The sequence below is a fragment of the Amblyomma maculatum genome, chromosome 1 (assembly GCF_055883805.1).
Source record: "Amblyomma maculatum isolate TAMU_Amacu chromosome 1, ASM5588380v1, whole genome shotgun sequence".
Taxonomy (NCBI): Eukaryota; Metazoa; Arthropoda; class Arachnida; order Ixodida; family Ixodidae; genus Amblyomma; species Amblyomma maculatum.
In genome coordinates, this window is record NC_139344.1 from 290,202,455 (window position 1) to 290,220,063 (window position 17,609).

At 46.2% G+C, this 17,609-nt stretch overlaps 1 protein-coding gene across 1 annotated transcript in view; it reads left to right on the forward strand.

Annotated features, from left to right (window-relative positions):
• Nucleotides 1-17,609, forward strand: part of Tnks (tankyrase) — a 334,637-nt gene that overhangs the window by 19,474 nt on the left and 297,554 nt on the right. The window contains exon 3 of the mRNA XM_084591573.1: nt 14,602-14,810. Coding sequence (XP_084447699.1) covers nt 14,602-14,810 — 209 coding nt within the window. The remainder of the gene's footprint in view (nt 1-14,601; nt 14,811-17,609) is intronic.

Here is a 17,609-nt window from a genome sequence, read left to right on the forward strand (position 1 = left end):
TTCGCACCTATTTAAATTTGCTTTTAGCGCTCTTAAAACATTTGCTCGAAAAGTTCCCCCGAATAATTAGCGCACCCCCCAACTTAGCATTAATTTTCCGCAAAAAAAAAGTGTGAGCATTATGCGAGTAAATACGGTAATTCCGGCGCGTCACCAAGTGGGCGCGCAAAGCCCTCTGGGAAAGTGGAGCTCCGCCACGCTAACGTCTCTCCGACTCTGCCGGTTCTCAGGCAAACTTTTCTCTGCCATCTCGGCATCCTTGCTGCTCTGCTGCTTCCCGCTGTTTTCTTTTAATTACGTTGTGCCCACCATTCCTTTGTATCGTGTTGCACAGTTGGGTGTTTTGTTCTTCATCCATGGATTATCAGCCGACACGAAAAGTCTGGCGTTTTCCCACTGCAGCTGTTTGGTGGCGCGCGCATGCATAGTGTGGAAACAACCCTTCTTCTCTCCACTCCGATGCGTGCATCTGGAGCCCGGCGGCGGAGCACCTTGGAAAGGCACAGCTTGTTGCCATGGTTACGGAGCGTTCGCTGTAGCGGTGTGTGCCACGCATGGCGATCTTGGCTTTACATGGAGTAGTGAGACTTTCGCTTCAAAATTCACGAAAAAATTGCACAAAGACTAGTAGCTAACCATCAAAGCAATCCGGTGCTTGCTGCGTTTTGCAAGGAAGCACCAACAACGTGCACGAGAAGACGCATGACGGCATGGTGCTTTGCTTGGATCCGCCAGGATATGGCGCGGTGCTGCAATCTGTGGAAAGGTCTTTTATAAGTTATGCAAAATTGTTATGTACTATGGTAGTTATGTCAATATTTTTTTACTGTACGGTGTTGAAGCCAGTGCTTCGCTACCTATTGTAAACTGCTGCTTCTGTGAAGCACTGGAAGTGGTAAGCAAATATGTATACTACTTAGGATAGGTAGTAACCGCAGATCCAGATCATGTAACTTAACTAGGAGAACGAGATTAGGATGGAGTGCATTTGGTAAGTACTCACAGATTACGGCTAGCAGCTTACCGGTATCGCTGAACCCTTTGAGGGTTGAATTTACAAAAAAAGAAAACTTTCCCAGATGGTCAGATTACTTTATTGTGGGTTTTGAGAGTACAAAATGAGTAAACTCGGGGAAAAGTTGTAAAAAAATACTAGGAACCATATTTTGGAGTGAACATCGCTCGGCACTGCAAACTCAGGAACCCCAGGAAACTCAGTAAACAAGGAGTGCGGAGAATACCTCATGAGCATCGATGATAAACAAGCTAACAGAAGCACTAATAAAGATGGAAATCAGCTTCTGTGGCCCTTGCACGGGAGTGCCCATAAAGATAAAAATCAAGTTTCAGGCGCTTGTTCCGATCACGTGTTGAAGCCGAAACCACGCAAGGGCGTTGCCACAGACGGGGCCGGCTACACTGCAGCTATACTTCGTCTCACAAGATGTTTGCAGCACTGCGAAAGGTATAGCTCTCTCGTGCAATCAGGGCTGTGGAAACAAAAAATAGTCCTTCAAATGTTTGAGCAGTGTGGGGCTATTATAAATCAACAAACACAGCAATTCAAATTATTGCTTGGACTGGTAGACTTAGATAGTAGAGAGTGTTTTTGTTTGGGTTTGTTGCACCACATTTCTGGGTATTCATCATCATCATCATCATCAGCCTGATTATACCCACTGCAGGGCGAAGGCCTCTCCCCTATTTCTCCACTTAACCCGGTTCTGTGCTAGCTGCATCCACTTGACCCCTGCGAACTTCTTAATCTCATCCGCCCACCTAACTTTCTGCCTCCCCCTGCTACGCTTTCCTTCCCTTGGAATCCAGTTTGTTACCCTCAGCGACCATCGGTTATCCTCTCTTCGCACTACATGTCCTGCCCATGTCCATTTCTTCTTCTTAATTTCCACTAGAATGTCATTAACTTGAGTTATTTCTCTGACCCACTCTGCACGCTTTCTATCTCTTAATGTTACCCCTACCATTTTTCGTTCCATAGCCCTCTGGGTTGTCCTCAACTTAAGTAGAACTCTCTTGGTTAGCCTCCACGTTTCAGCCCCATAGGTGAGTACAGGCAAGATGCAACTGTTGTACACTTTCCTCTTGAGCGATACCGGTAAGCTGCTGGTCATAATCTGCGAGTGCTTGCCAAATGCGCTCCATCCCAATCTTATTCTCTTTCATCAACTAGCCCCTCAAGCTGTTATTTTGGTTGTCTCCCCTGTGTGCCGCACACTGACAGTGCGCTGTTTTCCCAAGCAGGCGAAGCGCCTGGCTTTAAATGTTTTTGAAGCGCTTTGCGTTGACAGTGGGGGCAGCTCAAGTACAATGCGCTCATCAAGAGGACGGCAAAACTCTCTCAGGTGAGCGAGTGTACGCTCTACCAGTGGACAACGGAGGTGTTGCAGGTGGGCCGAGTGCTATCACCAAAGAAGCGTGCTGGCAGAAGAGGTACGGAGTGGAAAAAGAAGCTGGACGATTTTGATCTGAGCGTGTTGTGGAGGGTGGTGCACAGCTTTTTCCAGAGAGGTGAAATTCCAACTATTGCAAAGGTGGTAGCACATTTCGCAAATGACGACTCGCTACCGACTGTGTCCACAGCGACAATGCAGAGGATGCTAGAGAAACTCGGCTTCCAATACAAGAAGTGCTCTCGCAATGCAATGCTAATCGAAGCGACGCATATTGTGCAGTGTCTCTGCCGGTACCTGTGTCAGATAGCGGAGCTGCGACGCCAAGGTAGACCAATTTTTTTCACCGACGGAACGTGGGTCACCGCCAGCCACACGCCAAGTCGAGTGTGGACTGGCTGCAGCATCCAATCTGAGCACGAAGTACATCGATCCGGACTGTCGACTGGTCTACAAAACCCCAGTGGCAAAGGTGGCGGGTTCATTGTTACGCACTGCAGCAGTGAACAAGGTTTTATCGAAGGTGCAGCGGAAGTTTTCCGAGCTAAGAAAAACTCTGGCAACTACCACAAGGAAATGAACGGGGAACACTACAAGAAGTGGTTCTCCCAGAAACCTCTCCCGCTACTACCACCCGGCAGCGTTATAGTGATGGACAATGCGCCATATCATTCTGTGAAGCAGGATAAGGTGCCGCGGATGAGTAGCCTCAAAAAGGAGATGCAGGCTTGGCTGCGTGGAAAAGGTGTCGCGTGGAGCAGTGACATGGGGAAGGCTGAGCTCATGCAGCTTGTCAACAACTTGGACACAGGTGGGGACCGATACCCTGTAGACTGCATCGCTGAAGCTGCTGGCCATCTCGTGCGCTTGCCGCCCTACCACTGCCAAGTGAATCTGATAGAGCTTGTTTGGAGCGACGTCAAGTGTTTCGTGGCCAGTCGAAACAAGACATTTAGGCTCCAAGACGTGGAGCCTCTGGTTTGGCAAGGCATCAGCAAAGTGACAGCTGAGAAATCGAAGGATTATGTGCAGCATGCTATCAGTGAGGAAGAAATGTTGTTGACCAAGGACCAGCTATTGTTGTAAACTTGGAGGACGCACCAGCAGCGCTGAATGGAGTTGGGGTGAGGAAGATGTGATGAGCCCCTTGAATGTGCACGCACAAGTCTGGACCATTCACTACTGTCGCAGTGAGAGTAACGAAAATGAGAACAATATCGTCTTTCATGAGATATCTCAGGCGCCGTAGTGGAGGGCTCTGGATTAATTTTGAGCACTTGTGTGTTGACTTTCGCGCTGCACATGCGATTGTTTTTCATTCCGCCATCATCGAAATCCCACTGCCCCGGCCTGCATTCGACACAACTTACTTGTGCAATGACCACGCTGGAGCAAATAAATTTATATGCACATAACAAACACAGAAAATGATTGTGACATGACAACCGAGGATCTGATACTAACAGATGGTGACAAAAGAAAAAAGTGGGGCCAGTCCCTTTGGAACGGGCGTTCCGCGGTCCAAAAACAAAAGAAAGAACAAAAAGACAACGCGCCGCCTGCTAGAGACATAATGAAGCTAACTACTAGTAAGCCTTCTTTCACATGGATAGAGCAATTTGTCGGGGCGACTGGCGCAGTCGTATAGTGTGCGCAGCTCTGATGGACAAGAGAGCCGTACCTTTCGCAGTGCTGCAAGCATCTTGTGAGACGAAGTATAGGAATCAGTTCTGTTTATCCCCTGCATAGAAGCGCCCATAAAGATAGAAATCAAGTTTTCCGCGCCTCCGTTGCGATCATGTGGCAAAACCGAAACCACGAAAGGGCGTTGTTGTAGGCCATGCGACACACTGCAGCTAGGAATCAGTTCTGTTTATTTTAGCAAGAAGGCAGTGCAATAAATTTCGACTGCTGCTTGTAACTCCTAGAAGGTGGCAGCACCTCCCAGTGAGCATGCATCATGGAAAACGCCACCGTATATTTAAGGCAGAAACCCTCAAAGGGTTAAGAGGAAAGTAATAAACATTTGCATCTTACCTTTATTCACCTATGGGGCTGAAACGTGGAGGTTAACGAAAAGGGTTCTGCTTAAGTTAAGGATAGTACAGAGAGCTATGGAACAGAAAATGGTAAGTGTAAGAGAGGAAGTGGTTACAGTGGGTCAAAGAAATAACCCGAGTTCATGAAATTCTAGTGGAAATCAGCAAGAAGAAATTGGCATGGGCAGTGCATGTAGTGCAAAGAGAGGAAAGCCGGTGGTCGCTAAGGGTAATAAATTGGATTTCAAAGGAAGGAAAGCGTAGCAGTTCGGCCTGTAGTGGGTATAGTCTGGCCGATGGTGGTGATGACGTTGAACACATGGAAACTAGATGACATTATGTCTTTTCAAAGGAAGGCCTACACTTTTTTTTTTTTGTCTTATTTTTCTCGACTGTGGGGTCATACAAGTAATGCAGGCACCCTGCATGAGCACACTTTGCCACGGCTGCGTGGCATCGTATAGGCCATCTTTAGGCCATCTTTTATAGCTGCCTGGGTGATTTTTTTTTCTTCTGGTGGGGGATGTGGTAGGGCCAAGTTTGGCTGGCACGTTTGTTGTGGCTGCGACCAAAGTTCTTGTGCATGTAGAAATCTGGGAAGTTGCTAAACTCCTCTAACAACTATGGGCCAATAGTCCTGACGAGCTGTCTTGCTAAATCTTTCGAAAATATTCTAAATATTAGATTGATGTTCTTGAATCCTGAGAATTTCTCGACATCCACCAGTGTAATTTTAAGAAAGCATTTTTAAGAACAGACTATTTTTTGTCCGCTTTGGATGGGATGGAACCAACTTTATTAGATAAAAAAAAAAATGTCTTCCAGGGTTGTTCTTTGCTAGTCCAGCGGGCTTTTGCTTCACGTAGAACCCGATCCACTAGCCATTTCTGGCCGGCTGGCTCAGCGGTTCGCAAAGCAGCCTCCCAGAAAGAATAAGTGGGATGAGGGGTATTGCCTGGGGGAAAAGGACGTTCCCGCAAGTAGTGGAAAAGTGAGGGTTTGGGCATGTCACAGGTGTCACAGTGAGGGGGCAAGCCAGGGTGAAAGCATGAGAGACGGTAAAGCGAAATGAAGCAACCCGTCTGCAATTAACGCGATGTGGCACTGGATAAGGGCGAAAATACACTTTCAGAAACCTTTATGTACAAACAGCACTGACCTGCTGTCTTTTTTGACCTGGAAAAAGCAGAACTTGGCATTTTTGACAGGATGCTAATATGTATAGATGTTTTCTGTCGAGCTGGTCATCATGTACTCAGTTCCACCATTTCTGAAAACTTTGCACGCAAGAAAATAGTGTGCTTCAGAAGTGCATTTCATGTACACTTTTTGTAGTAACAATAAACTGAATAGGGAAAACAATCCCAAAGCTCATTAGGTACATTCTATTTAGTCAACTTACAAATGTGAGAGGCAAATGTAGCTAACAGTAAATAAACTTGCAATGGGGGCAGATAGGGATGGTTCCAGGTTAAGAGTGCACAATTGGCCCCACCCTCTACCTGAATGAAGCCCCGCCGCGGTTGTGCAGAGGTTGGGGCGCTCGACTGCTTTGTCCAAAAATGCGGGATTGAATTCCAGCCACTTCGAAAAGCAAGGTGTTTATGTGCTGCGCGATGTCCCTGCATGTTAAAGAGTCGCAGATGGTTGAAATTTCAAGAGCTCTCCACTATGGCATCTCCAAGTCGCTTTGGGATGTTAAATCCCATAAACCGTCTACCTGAATGTAATCACGCTACCAGCAAAGCAAAAGCTCAAAGTAGGGCCATTCTGGCAGCCAACTAGACTCCATGCTAATTCTCAATACTGTTTTCTGCAGACGATATCGGGTGTTAGACCGTGACTTGAGCCCCTTAGCTTGTCTCTGAGTAGGTGAATATTGTGTCCTGGCTTTATTTGTTTCAAATTCCCTACACACATGTTTTCAGAGCCCTGAGTACTTTTTGTTTGCTTGTGCTGTCCATACGTTCTTTACCTGTTTCGAGATTTTTTCAGCTGCACAAACCTGTGTGCAGCTAACGCTTGTTGCAAATGTTTTTGTTAATGCTTTCGTATGCTTTCAAGTACAGCGAGTTGGGCTGCTTGGGCCTTGGGAGAACTTTTCGAGAAGCAATGACAAGGAAACTCCGCGAAGCTGAGTTCTGTCAAGCACTTCGCATTCAGGCATGTTGCGCTCCGTTCGCGATAAACAGATTAATTTGCGCTTTTATTACCTGTCTTAAGGATTGCACGCGTACTGGAGGTGGTGTCCACTGCGAAAGAATTGCGCCTCTAATGGTTTGCATCATCTGCTATAGCAGATGGCGGCCTGCAAGCAGCCTCTGCAGTCATGTCATGTGCTGCTTCCTGCGTGCAGCAAGTAGTCTGGGACTTGCCCAGTATGTTTGCTTTATCGCACCCCTCTTGGTTTCCTTCCACTGTCACAGAACAGTTAGAATGCGTGATAGCAGCACTTTTTGAAGTGAACAGTGCTGAAAACCGGCGTCATTATCGTGGCTGACCACCCGCATGCTGTAGTTAGGATTAGTGGATGAATTAATGGAAGACAGACATTTATGAAATTTTGACTCTTGTAAAAAAAAGTCAACATTTCCCTCTGTAATAAACCCTGCCCTCAAAGTGATGTCTGTATCTCTTTAAAAAAAAGTGAGTTCATTTTATGAATATATACGGTATTGTCTCGTGATGGTGATAAGGCCGTGATCGCAAGTGAACACACACAGGTATAGAAGCACTGAAATGAACTCTTTATTGGGATGACTTGCGCCCGCAAAAAAACTAAGCGATTTGGTGGCGGCGATGGCAACAATCGTGCTCGGCGGTCGTTGAACAAAGACTGAATTTAAAGGCTGAGAGGAAAGATCTAGATAAAGCCGCAAATGGTACTAGCGTGACCTGGAACTTTGTAGAAACACACACGAGCGGCTGGAATATTCGAGATACGTCTCGATGCATCTTTCGCGGCAAAGAAAATGATAAAGCGTCGTCTCGCGACAACAAGCATGAACAAACTCAGAAACAGAATCGCTAAGCGCGCTAGAATCACAATGATTAGGCCACATGCCAGTGGCTGTCAAATAAGAACAAATAAAGATTTAAATAGTTTGTGGCATTACTCCCCCCTTAAAAAGCATCGCCTCAATGTTTCAAAATAAACAGACATGAATTAACATAAACATTGTGAAGAAAATATGAATAGCCTTTAGCGCGCGTAATATGGGTTAAGGCGTACAATATGCACAATTTCTGGGTGCACTCGGCGCCGCTGAGATGCTGTCACGCCTTTGGGAACGACCTCATAGTCCAATTGTCCTAGTCGGCGAAGCACTTTGTACAGGTTGAAGTATCGGTGTAAAAGCTTTTCGCTCAGTCTGCGGCGATGAATCGGCGTCCAAACCCCGGCTTGTACTCAGCATCGCGTCGTCGTAAGTTGCAACGTCGTGTGTCGGTTCGTTGGTGATCTTTAATGCGCATTTGGGCGGGTCTTCGGGCGTCCTCTGCACGTTGAAGGTAGGCGGTGACGTCCAGGTTCTCCTCGTCGGTTACGTGCGGCAGCATTGCATCGAGCTTCGTCGTGGACTGCCTGCCATACACAAGGCTGAACGGGGTCGACTCGGTTGTCTCCTGGACGGCGGTATTATAAGCGAAGAGGACGTAGGGTAGAATGGCGTCCCATGTCTTGTATTCGACCTCGACGTACATTGCAATCATGTTTGTTTTGTGCAGACGCTCCGTAAGTCCATTTGTCTGGGGATGGTACGCAGTAGTTCGTCAATGGCTTGTATGACTGTATTCCAGGATGGCTTGCGTCAGCTCTGCCGTAATAGCCGTTCCCCGGTCCGTGATGAGCACTTCTGGGGTGCCGTGTTGTAAGAGAATTTTTTCGACAAAAAACTTGATTCAAAAGTTCGGTTCGTGAATCATCACGTCTATATCTGTTGTATACAAATCTTATTGATTTCCGTTGGACATTCTCTAATTTTTGTGTACATTGTTTCGTATATGGGAACCAGGCGATTATGCTATGTTCGAGTATAGGACGAATTAGTGTGGTGTAATCCAGAATTTTCGTATCTGGTGCTACAGAGCTTATTGCCCGCTTTAATGAATGGAGAGCAGAAAGAGCCTTGCCTGTTATAAATGTAACATGTTTCTTCCATTTCAAGTCTGATGAGAGTATCACTCCTAGGTACTTATATTCACTCACTTGTTTTATTGGTGTGTGCTGTATACTGTAAGGAAAAGAAACTGGATTTTGTTTTCTGGTTACAGCCATGACGACAGACTTTTCATTGTTAATTTTCATTTGCCAGTTCTGACACCAGTCGTCTATTGATGTAAGTGCAGCTGATCTTCATAGGTAATAATTTCTTTGTATATGATGCAATCGTCAGCAAACATTCGAATTGTCACATTAAGGCTGCGTGCTATGTCATTAATATGCAGGAGAAAAAGGATCGGGGCAAGGACTGTGCCTTGCGGTACGCCAGAAAGTGCATCGACTTGGTCTGAAGACTGGTTTTCAAAAAATACAAACTGACGATGGCCTGAAAGATACGCTTCCAACCATTTGGTTTCATCGCAGATGCCAAGATAGCTGTGGATTTTGTAAAGTAACTTTTTATGGGATACGCGATCAAAAGCTTTTGATAAGTCTAAAAATATCAGATCAATCTGTCCACGTTTATCAATTGTGAGGGCTAGGTCATGTATGGTTTCTATTAGCTGTGTTGTCGTTGACAGGCCTTTTCTAAATCCATGCTGGTTTGGGTGTAGGATATTGTTTCGTTCAACAAATGTTATTAAGTGTTTAAGAATAATATGCTCAAGTATCTTACATGCAGTGCATGTGAGTGAAACAGGGCGGTAGTTTGAAGGATTCGAACTATCGCCTGATTTGAAAATCTGATCAACTTTAGCTACTTGCCAATCTTTAGGCACTTCAGAAGTATCAAGGGACTTTTTGTAAATCAATAGTAAGTACCTCGAAATCCACTCGGCATATCTTTTGAGAAACGCATTTGGTAAGTTGTCAGGGCCATTAGACTTTTTTTTCAATCAATATTGAGCAGTAAAGAGAAAATACCGGGCTGGGTTAAGGTTAAATCTTCGAGTTTATCGTAACTAACCTGATCATCCAATGACAGTTGAGGCATGATGCCGTCATCAAGAGTGAACACTGATTTAAAATAATTGTAAAATTGGTTAGCCTTTTGCAAAGCGTCTTTTGGCGGTAAATTGCTCTTCTTATGCGCCCTGGAAGATAGATAACACCAGAATTTATTCGGAGACTGCTTGGTAAACTTCTTCAGCGCAATGTTAATATATTTATGCTTTGCATTGTTTATTATTCTTTCAGAGTTTTCGACATCTCTCGAATTTTGATACTATAGCTATACTATAGATAGGGGTCTTATTTCTAAGTTTTCGTAACCTTGAAATTTTGCGTTTTAAGTGAATAATTTCTCTTGAAATCCAAGGATTATTCTTCTGTACCATTTTTACTTTGGTAGGAACAAAAGCCGATAGGCAATGCTGGGCAATGGCTTTGAATGACAGCCACAGTTCATTGACTGACACTGTACGATCAGCGGATCGTTGGGAGAAGCATTCAGAAGCGCTATCAAAATAATCCAGAATGCTTACATCATCCGCCCGAGACCAGTTATAGATCTGGGTAATTGATTTTCTTTGTTGCGGCATTTCGAATAGCGATATGGAGCACTTCATTGCCTTGTGGTCAGATATACCGTCTATCACTTCCCAAGAATAGCAGCTAAGTGGAATGTCGTCGCTTATGAAAGTCAGGTCCAGGGTACTACGTGTTGTGCCTTGTGGTCAGATATACCGTCTATCACTTCCCAAGAATAGCAGCTAAGTGGAATGTCGTCGCTTGTGAAAGTCAGGTCCAGGGTACTACGTGTTGAACAAGTGACGCGTGTTGGTTCTAGGATTATCTGTTTCAAACTGAAATTGAAGGCCATGTCAAGTAATGCTTCTGCACTAGCTCTATTGGTTACTCCTCTATCAAAATTATGCCATATGGTTATATTCGCAAATACGTCCGCTCCTGCATCTCCTGTCAACGCCGGAAGTCATCCACACCTCGGACCTCTGGCCCCTTGCAACCACTTCCATGCCCGGCCCGTCTTTTTGATCGCATTGGCGTTGACCTTTACGGGTCACTTCCCTGCACGGTCTCCGAGAATTGATGGATTATCGTCGGCATCGACCGCCTCACCCGGTATGCCGAGACCGCCGCCTCACCCGCCGCTACTGCCCGTGAAGTTGCCCTGTTCTTGCTACATCATTTTGTTCTTTGCCACGGTGCTCCGCGAGAGCTGTTGAGTGACCGAGGCCGCGTCTTCCTTTCCAACGTCGGTGAAGCTCTACTGGCCGAATGTCACATCATACATCGGACCACCACAGCCTACCACCCTCGAACTAACGGGCTGACTGAGCGCTTCAATCATGCTCTCAGAAATATGCTCACAATGTACGTTGCTGCTGATCAGACCAACTGGGACGCTGTTCTTCTTTTCGTGACGTACGCATATAATACCGCCACGCAATCAACCACTGGATTTAGCCCTTTCTTCCTCCTTTATGGGCGTGAGGCGTCATCCACGATGGACACTATTTTACCATATCGTCCCGACTGCTCCGAGTGGACTCCCCTTTCAGACGTTGCCAAACATGCGGAGGAATGTCGCTAGTTGGCCCGGAGTTTTACATCAGAATCTCAAGGCTGCCAAAAGCATCATCACGACAAAGATCAGAAGCCACACGTTTTTCCTGCAGGATCCCTTGTTTGGCTCTGGGTTCCTGGCACCCCACCGAGATTGTCATCAAAATTTCGAACCGAGTACTGCGGCCCCTACCGCATCGACCGCCAAACCTCCCCTGTGAATTATATCATGGAGCCTTTCACTCCCTCTTCGGACATGCGTCATCGCGGCCGCGGAACTGCACGTGAGCCGCCTAAAAACTTACTACGATCCGCTGCCCTTGCCCTTGCCATAGGTCGCCAGGGGGGCTCCTCTTCGCTCCGGGGGAAATTGTAGTGAACTATGCGATGATATCACGAAGACGAGGATGAGAACGGCTGCTGCGCTGCTCGAGCTCGCTTGTGTGTGCCTAGACTGGCTGTGTTCTTGTACGGTTCGCCGTGCAGTTTAGAAAGGGCTATTATCCCTGTTTAAACACAGTAAAACCCCCCTTTAAAAATAAATAATTAAGTACTTATCAGTATTTAAATACATGTCCCATTTTGAAATTTCTTTGAGACTTTTGTTAAGCTTAATTTGGTCAATTTTATTTAGATTTAACTGAGGTGTAAAGAACTCAATCATCTGTGAAAAGCTTTTATCTTACCATCGCTGCATACAGCTTTTACAATATCATTAACATAAATAATGAGCCTTGTGGCACCCCAAAATTACTTGCAGGGTCTCTGAGCAGTACTTGTCAATTTGAACATATTGACTAATAAACTTAATGAGTGTACTATTTGTTCTGATGGCATAAAGTTTCTGTAATAATTTATTACGAAGGACTTTGTCAAAGGCTTTGGCATAGTCTAAGAATAATTTGTCGATCTGTTCTTTGTTATTAATAGCGAATTTGAAGTCATAACATGCGCTAAGCAGTTGTGTCACAGTCGACAAGCCACGTCGACACCCATGCTGCGCTTCTAATATGAGATTATATTCTTTCAGAAAGACAGTCAAGTGGTGGTAGATAATGTGCTCTAGTATTTTTCAGCTTGTCAATGTCAAGAAAATCTGATGGTAATTGGAAATGGACATGCGATCGGTTGATTTGAATATAGGGATGACACGGGCACTTCTCCAGTTTGACGGAACAAGACACTGCTCTAGCGAGGCCTTATACGCTATCAACTAGTAGTGCGAAATCCATTTAGCATAGTGGCGCAGGAAAACTGTGGGTATCTTATCAGGGCCATTTGTTTTTTTTTGCGTCAAGGTCAAGAAGCAAGTTAAAAATACAGTGAAACCTAGTTATAATGAACAGTTAAAAAATTGGAAAATAGTTCGCTATATCCATAATTTGTAATATAAAGTTTTGTAGAAACAAAAAAAGAGCAACAAAATCCAATCAGAGAAGGCACAGCAACTCTGAGGGTGCTTACTTGGGTCACGCCCATTTATATAGGCGTAAAGAACTGCATTATCGCGGCCTGCTTTTTTGTGTTGATCGCGTTCCGTATCACGCCCTGTTCCACAGTTTGCAAACCCTCACCAAGGGCGAACCCACTGTCCTCAATAGCACTGCAGTAGCGGCGCAGTAAATTCAATGCAGCAAGCGCTTCTTGTGAGGTCAATGTTCTCACTGCTGCAGGGTCAGCCTGAGCTTCGTCTGTGGGATGTTCGAAAACTTCCACAGCGATTTCAGCGTCCGTCAGTACAGTCGTGGTTGCCGCGATGTCGTTGCACAAAGTCTTCCACAGTCATTGTTGCAGGAATGTTGCCAACAAGATGTGAAAAATCGTTTCAGGCCTCATCGAGCTCGCGGAGCTCTGCTTCTGCTTCGTCGGGCTCATCACCAGCGTCACTTGATGCACGGGCCTCTGCTGGAACAAAATCTGCACGCCGAAAGCAATTGGCAGTTGTTTTGCCTTTCATGCTGTCCCATGCCGCTTTAATGCTCCCAGCAAGTCGATCGTAAGTTCTGTTTCATATGAAGCTTCACGAGAAGAGTGTCAATCAGTCTCCTCTTGTAAACTGCCTTGAAGGCCCTCATGACGCCCTGGTCTAAAGGCTGCAGCTTGGCTGTAGAGTTAGGCGGAAGAAAGCGAACTTCAATGTTATTGAGTGCGACATCTGTGTTTTGTGCGGTACAGTTATCAACGAGGATGCACACTTTGCGACCCTCGCGCACAAGCTTGCAGTCCCAAGAATGCAGCCACTTCGCAAAAAGTTCACGCGTCATCCAGTATTTCTTGCTGGAAGCATACTCTACGGGGAGTATGAGACCCCCTTTCATGCATCTCGGGGTTTTATATCTCTCGATGACGAAGGGTCGCAGCTTCACAGTGGCGTCTATATTGGTGGCAAGCAAAACAGTGATCCGGGCCTCTCCACATGCTGAATTATCTCGAGCTTGGTCTTTAATCTCAGTGCTGCTCTTTTTTTCATGTTTACCGCCATCACAGCACTACGCACACCCGCGCACCACACTCAACACTACTACTGACGCAGCCTTCACAGAACGCTACGACGGCCACGCCGCTGCTAACACTAAAACGCAAAAGACGCAAAAGGGCAAAAGCAACATTCGCTAGTGAAACAGCACTGGCAGCTATTGTGAGATGCGAACGATTTCTTTGGCTGTGAACTCTCAATGCCGACGTGGCATCTGGCGCTGTCAGCGCCTACGAGGTAGTCCTGAACGTTTGCTGCGCTGCATAACACACTTATAGTGCAATTAAGCCTGTCTCCTGCTATTAAAGTGAGATAGGGCTTGGCGTCGCGAAATTTGTTATATCCGTTTTATGCCGAACCGCGCTCGCTATAGGAAGTTAAAAGTTCATATGTTGGACAAAAATATTTCGGAAGCGTTCGATATATTCAATAATTCATTATATGCATGTTCGTTATATTGAGGTTTGGCTGTACCTTTTTGGGAAACAACATAAGACATGGGAGACAAAAATCCTTTTCGCTCAGTAACAGCACTGCTATCTTTTGAAGCATATACGAATTGAAAGTATTTGTTAAATTCGTCTGCAACGGCTTTAGCTTCTGAAACTGGTGAGGCATCAACTAATAATGAAATACTGCTGGATTTATTGCCACTTAAGTACCTCTAAAATTTATCTGGCGCTTCTTTAAGGAAATTGCCTTAAGTGACAGCGAAAAAGGTGTCCTTAGCTTTTCTCATCTTTGTTTTCAGCGCTGTACTTCATAACAGAAATCTGAGGCCGACCTGAGTGCCTCATTCATTTCATGGGAATTGGCAAAGTAGGAAGTGTAAAGCATGTTTTTTCATTTAGTACATTGAAAAAGCTAAGAGACACATTCATTTCCACCGCATCTTACTGCTTCTGGGAGAGAATTCATTAGCTGAAAGTGCACTTTAAAAACTAGTCACACCAACCAACCATCTGTGGTGCAAATGGATCTGTGCAGTGCTTCTGCAGCATGGAGCAGACGCATCTATCCGCAACACTGATGGCAAGATTCCGCTGGACCTGGCCGACCCATCTACTCGTAGTGTGCTCACAGGTGACTACCGCAAGGATGAGCTGCTCGAGTCTGCCCGCAGTGGTAACGAGGAGAAGTTGTTGTCACTGCTCACATCCATCAATGTCAACTGCCATGCCAGCGATGGCCGCAAGGTATTCTTACGTCATTACATTTGGTGTCAGTTGCAACATTTGGCTCAGCTGATCCTGACTGCATTTTACTCCTCGAGGTTCTTACACAGTCTCTGTGCTGCCGATTGCCTCTACAGTAGCACAAAATACCATGAAAGCAAAAATGCATTGCTGTACCCTGTACTGTAAAAACTCGTGCATAATACCCACCTGCATCTGTAGATTCCCGTCAAGACAAGCTTTGTTAAGACGAATTCTTGGACAAGACGAAAGTTTTGTTAGTTTTCCATAGGACTCCACTTAAGACTTTTGCATTTCCTTCAGTTAAGACTAACTTCTGCTGCAACTGTGACCAATGGCAACCTTGCACAGCAGCACATATGGGGCATCTATGCAATGCTATCAAAGACAGAAATATACACTAGACTGATGGTCGAATATTTAGCGCAGTTCCCTAAGCTGGAGTAGATTTGTAGTAAAGGACTAATTACTCATTGACATCCACCCAAGCGCAGCCATATGGCTACAAAGGAAAGCTATACAGCTTTCTCAGAAACCTCGTCGTTAAAGAAACATTTTTCCTGGTCCGAAGATTGAACCTGAGACCACCGCCTTTCCTGGGCAGTCCCTCTACCAACTGAGCTAACCAGGGCGGTCAGCTGATCAGATGTAGGGCGAGAGCGAATGGATCAATAACTTGAAGTGGGAGTTATTGATAACTAGTCATGAGACTAGTTATTGAGTTATTCATAAATTTGCTCTTGCCCTACCATCGCATCTGCCAACTGTCCTGGTTACCTCAGTTGCTGTAGCGACTGCCCTGGAAAGGTGGTGGTGCCAGATTCGATCCCCGGACCAGAACACATTTTTAACTATGAGGTTTTCTTTGTACCTGTATGGCTGTGCTTGGGTGGATGTCAATGAATAATTACTCCCTTAACACATTAGACTGAATTTTAAGCACATATTTTTTTAAGCACAACGGAAGGTTCATCATCCAAGCTGCTTGATTCTGATTCCACAATGGTTTTTAGAAGCACTGTAGAGTGTATAGAAGATCCTTATTGAGAATTTGTTGATAGTGCATGTGTCCATTTTTGTCTTCCCTGATGCTGGAGCCGTCAGCAAGTGTGACGGTGCACAGGTAAAAGTGGTGAACTAAAGCTAGTAACATTATGGCTTTAGCATAGCACAGCATGCATTTGAGTTCACTGCCAAGTACAGTTGAACCCGGATATATCGAATTCGAAGGGGATCGCGACATAGTTCAATATATTCTGAGCCTTCCAAGGATCTTCTTCTTTCACGTGTACATACCATCGTCATCTTCATCATTCCACGGCGCCACTGGTGGTGCGCGCCTCGGTTGTCCATTGGAATAAACGCCAGACACGGCATCCCTTGCCTTGCCATCTCGACCTTGCCGTCTCGACCTGGCCTTCTTCCACAAGTGGTGGAGGTGAGACTTGATCCCCTTGCCATTTTGTGCCCTGCCTCTCACTGGAGCTACGTTCCGGTCGCTGTTTACAACTTGTCTACTGAGAGTACCCACGAACCGGCAGGACCTTCTACCTCGGCTGCACCACCCCCTCCGACTGTGCCCACACGACAACGCGACCCGCCGCTGTTCGCTGGTTGTCGCGATGAAGACGTCGATGATTGGCTGGACGCCTATGAACGCTGCAGTGCCTACAACCGGTGGGACGATGCTCTGAAATTTCTCAATGTTTCTTTCTACCTCATTGAGGTCGCCAAAACCTGGTTTATTAACCGCGAACCTCACACCACTAACTGGACCACATTCAAGCAGCAGTTCCGCCAATACTTCGCAGATCCGCAGTTCGGATCAAGATCGCGAAGACCAAGCTCGCTACCCGTCTCCAAGGTCCCGATGAGTCATATGCGTCTTACATAGAGGCCATACTTGCACTTTGCCGGCGTATTAGTCTCACCATGCCGGAACCTTAACACGTACACCACTTCTTGAAAGGAATTAATTCTGTGGCTTATAACACCTTAATTGCCCAGAATCCTTCAACTGTTGATGCCATTATTACGACCTGCCAATGCCTCGACCAGCTGCAGTCCTCCCGATTGCAGCCCGGCATCGCTACTGGTCCGACCTCTGCTGACCTTGATCTGCGGGCACTGATTCGAGCCATCATCCGCGAGGAGCTCCAAGCACTCAAGCCTGTCTGTCAACACGGGTGCGATCATTCTTCCGTAATTTCTAATAACGCCGGTCTCCGCAGCATCACTAAACAAGAGCTTGCAACAATCACCCAACCTATGGCATCCGACTCTCCTACACCCCGCCCAGCACCGACTTACGCGCACGTCGCAGCATCCCCCCCTTCTTTTGTTCCGCCGCCCCGACTGACACCGCCTTACGATCACATCAATGCAGTGGTGACGGCTCAATCTGCATCACCCTATTACTCACCTTGGCGCCCCTCCTGACCAATCTGCTACTACTGTGGCATTAGAGGACATATATCCCGCTTTTGTCGTTGCCGCCTTCAGAACGAGCGCCGTGGTTACGACGCCTTCGAAACTAATCTGCCTTTAACTTCATATTATCAACGCCGGTCTATTCCCAGCCCGCCTCGTTGGTCCTCTCCGCCTCCAATGTCCTCGTCTGAGCCTAGTGGAGCCCATGTATCTCGACGCCGCTCCCCATCCCCATACCGCCGCTCAGTTTCTCCTCTTCGTCTCGCAACAACTCTCTCTGTCCGCCATTCGGAAGTGATGCAGTTGCCGGAGGTCAAACTGCACTCTGTGAACTTACTAGAAGTCCTCCTGATCGCTCGTAAAATATGA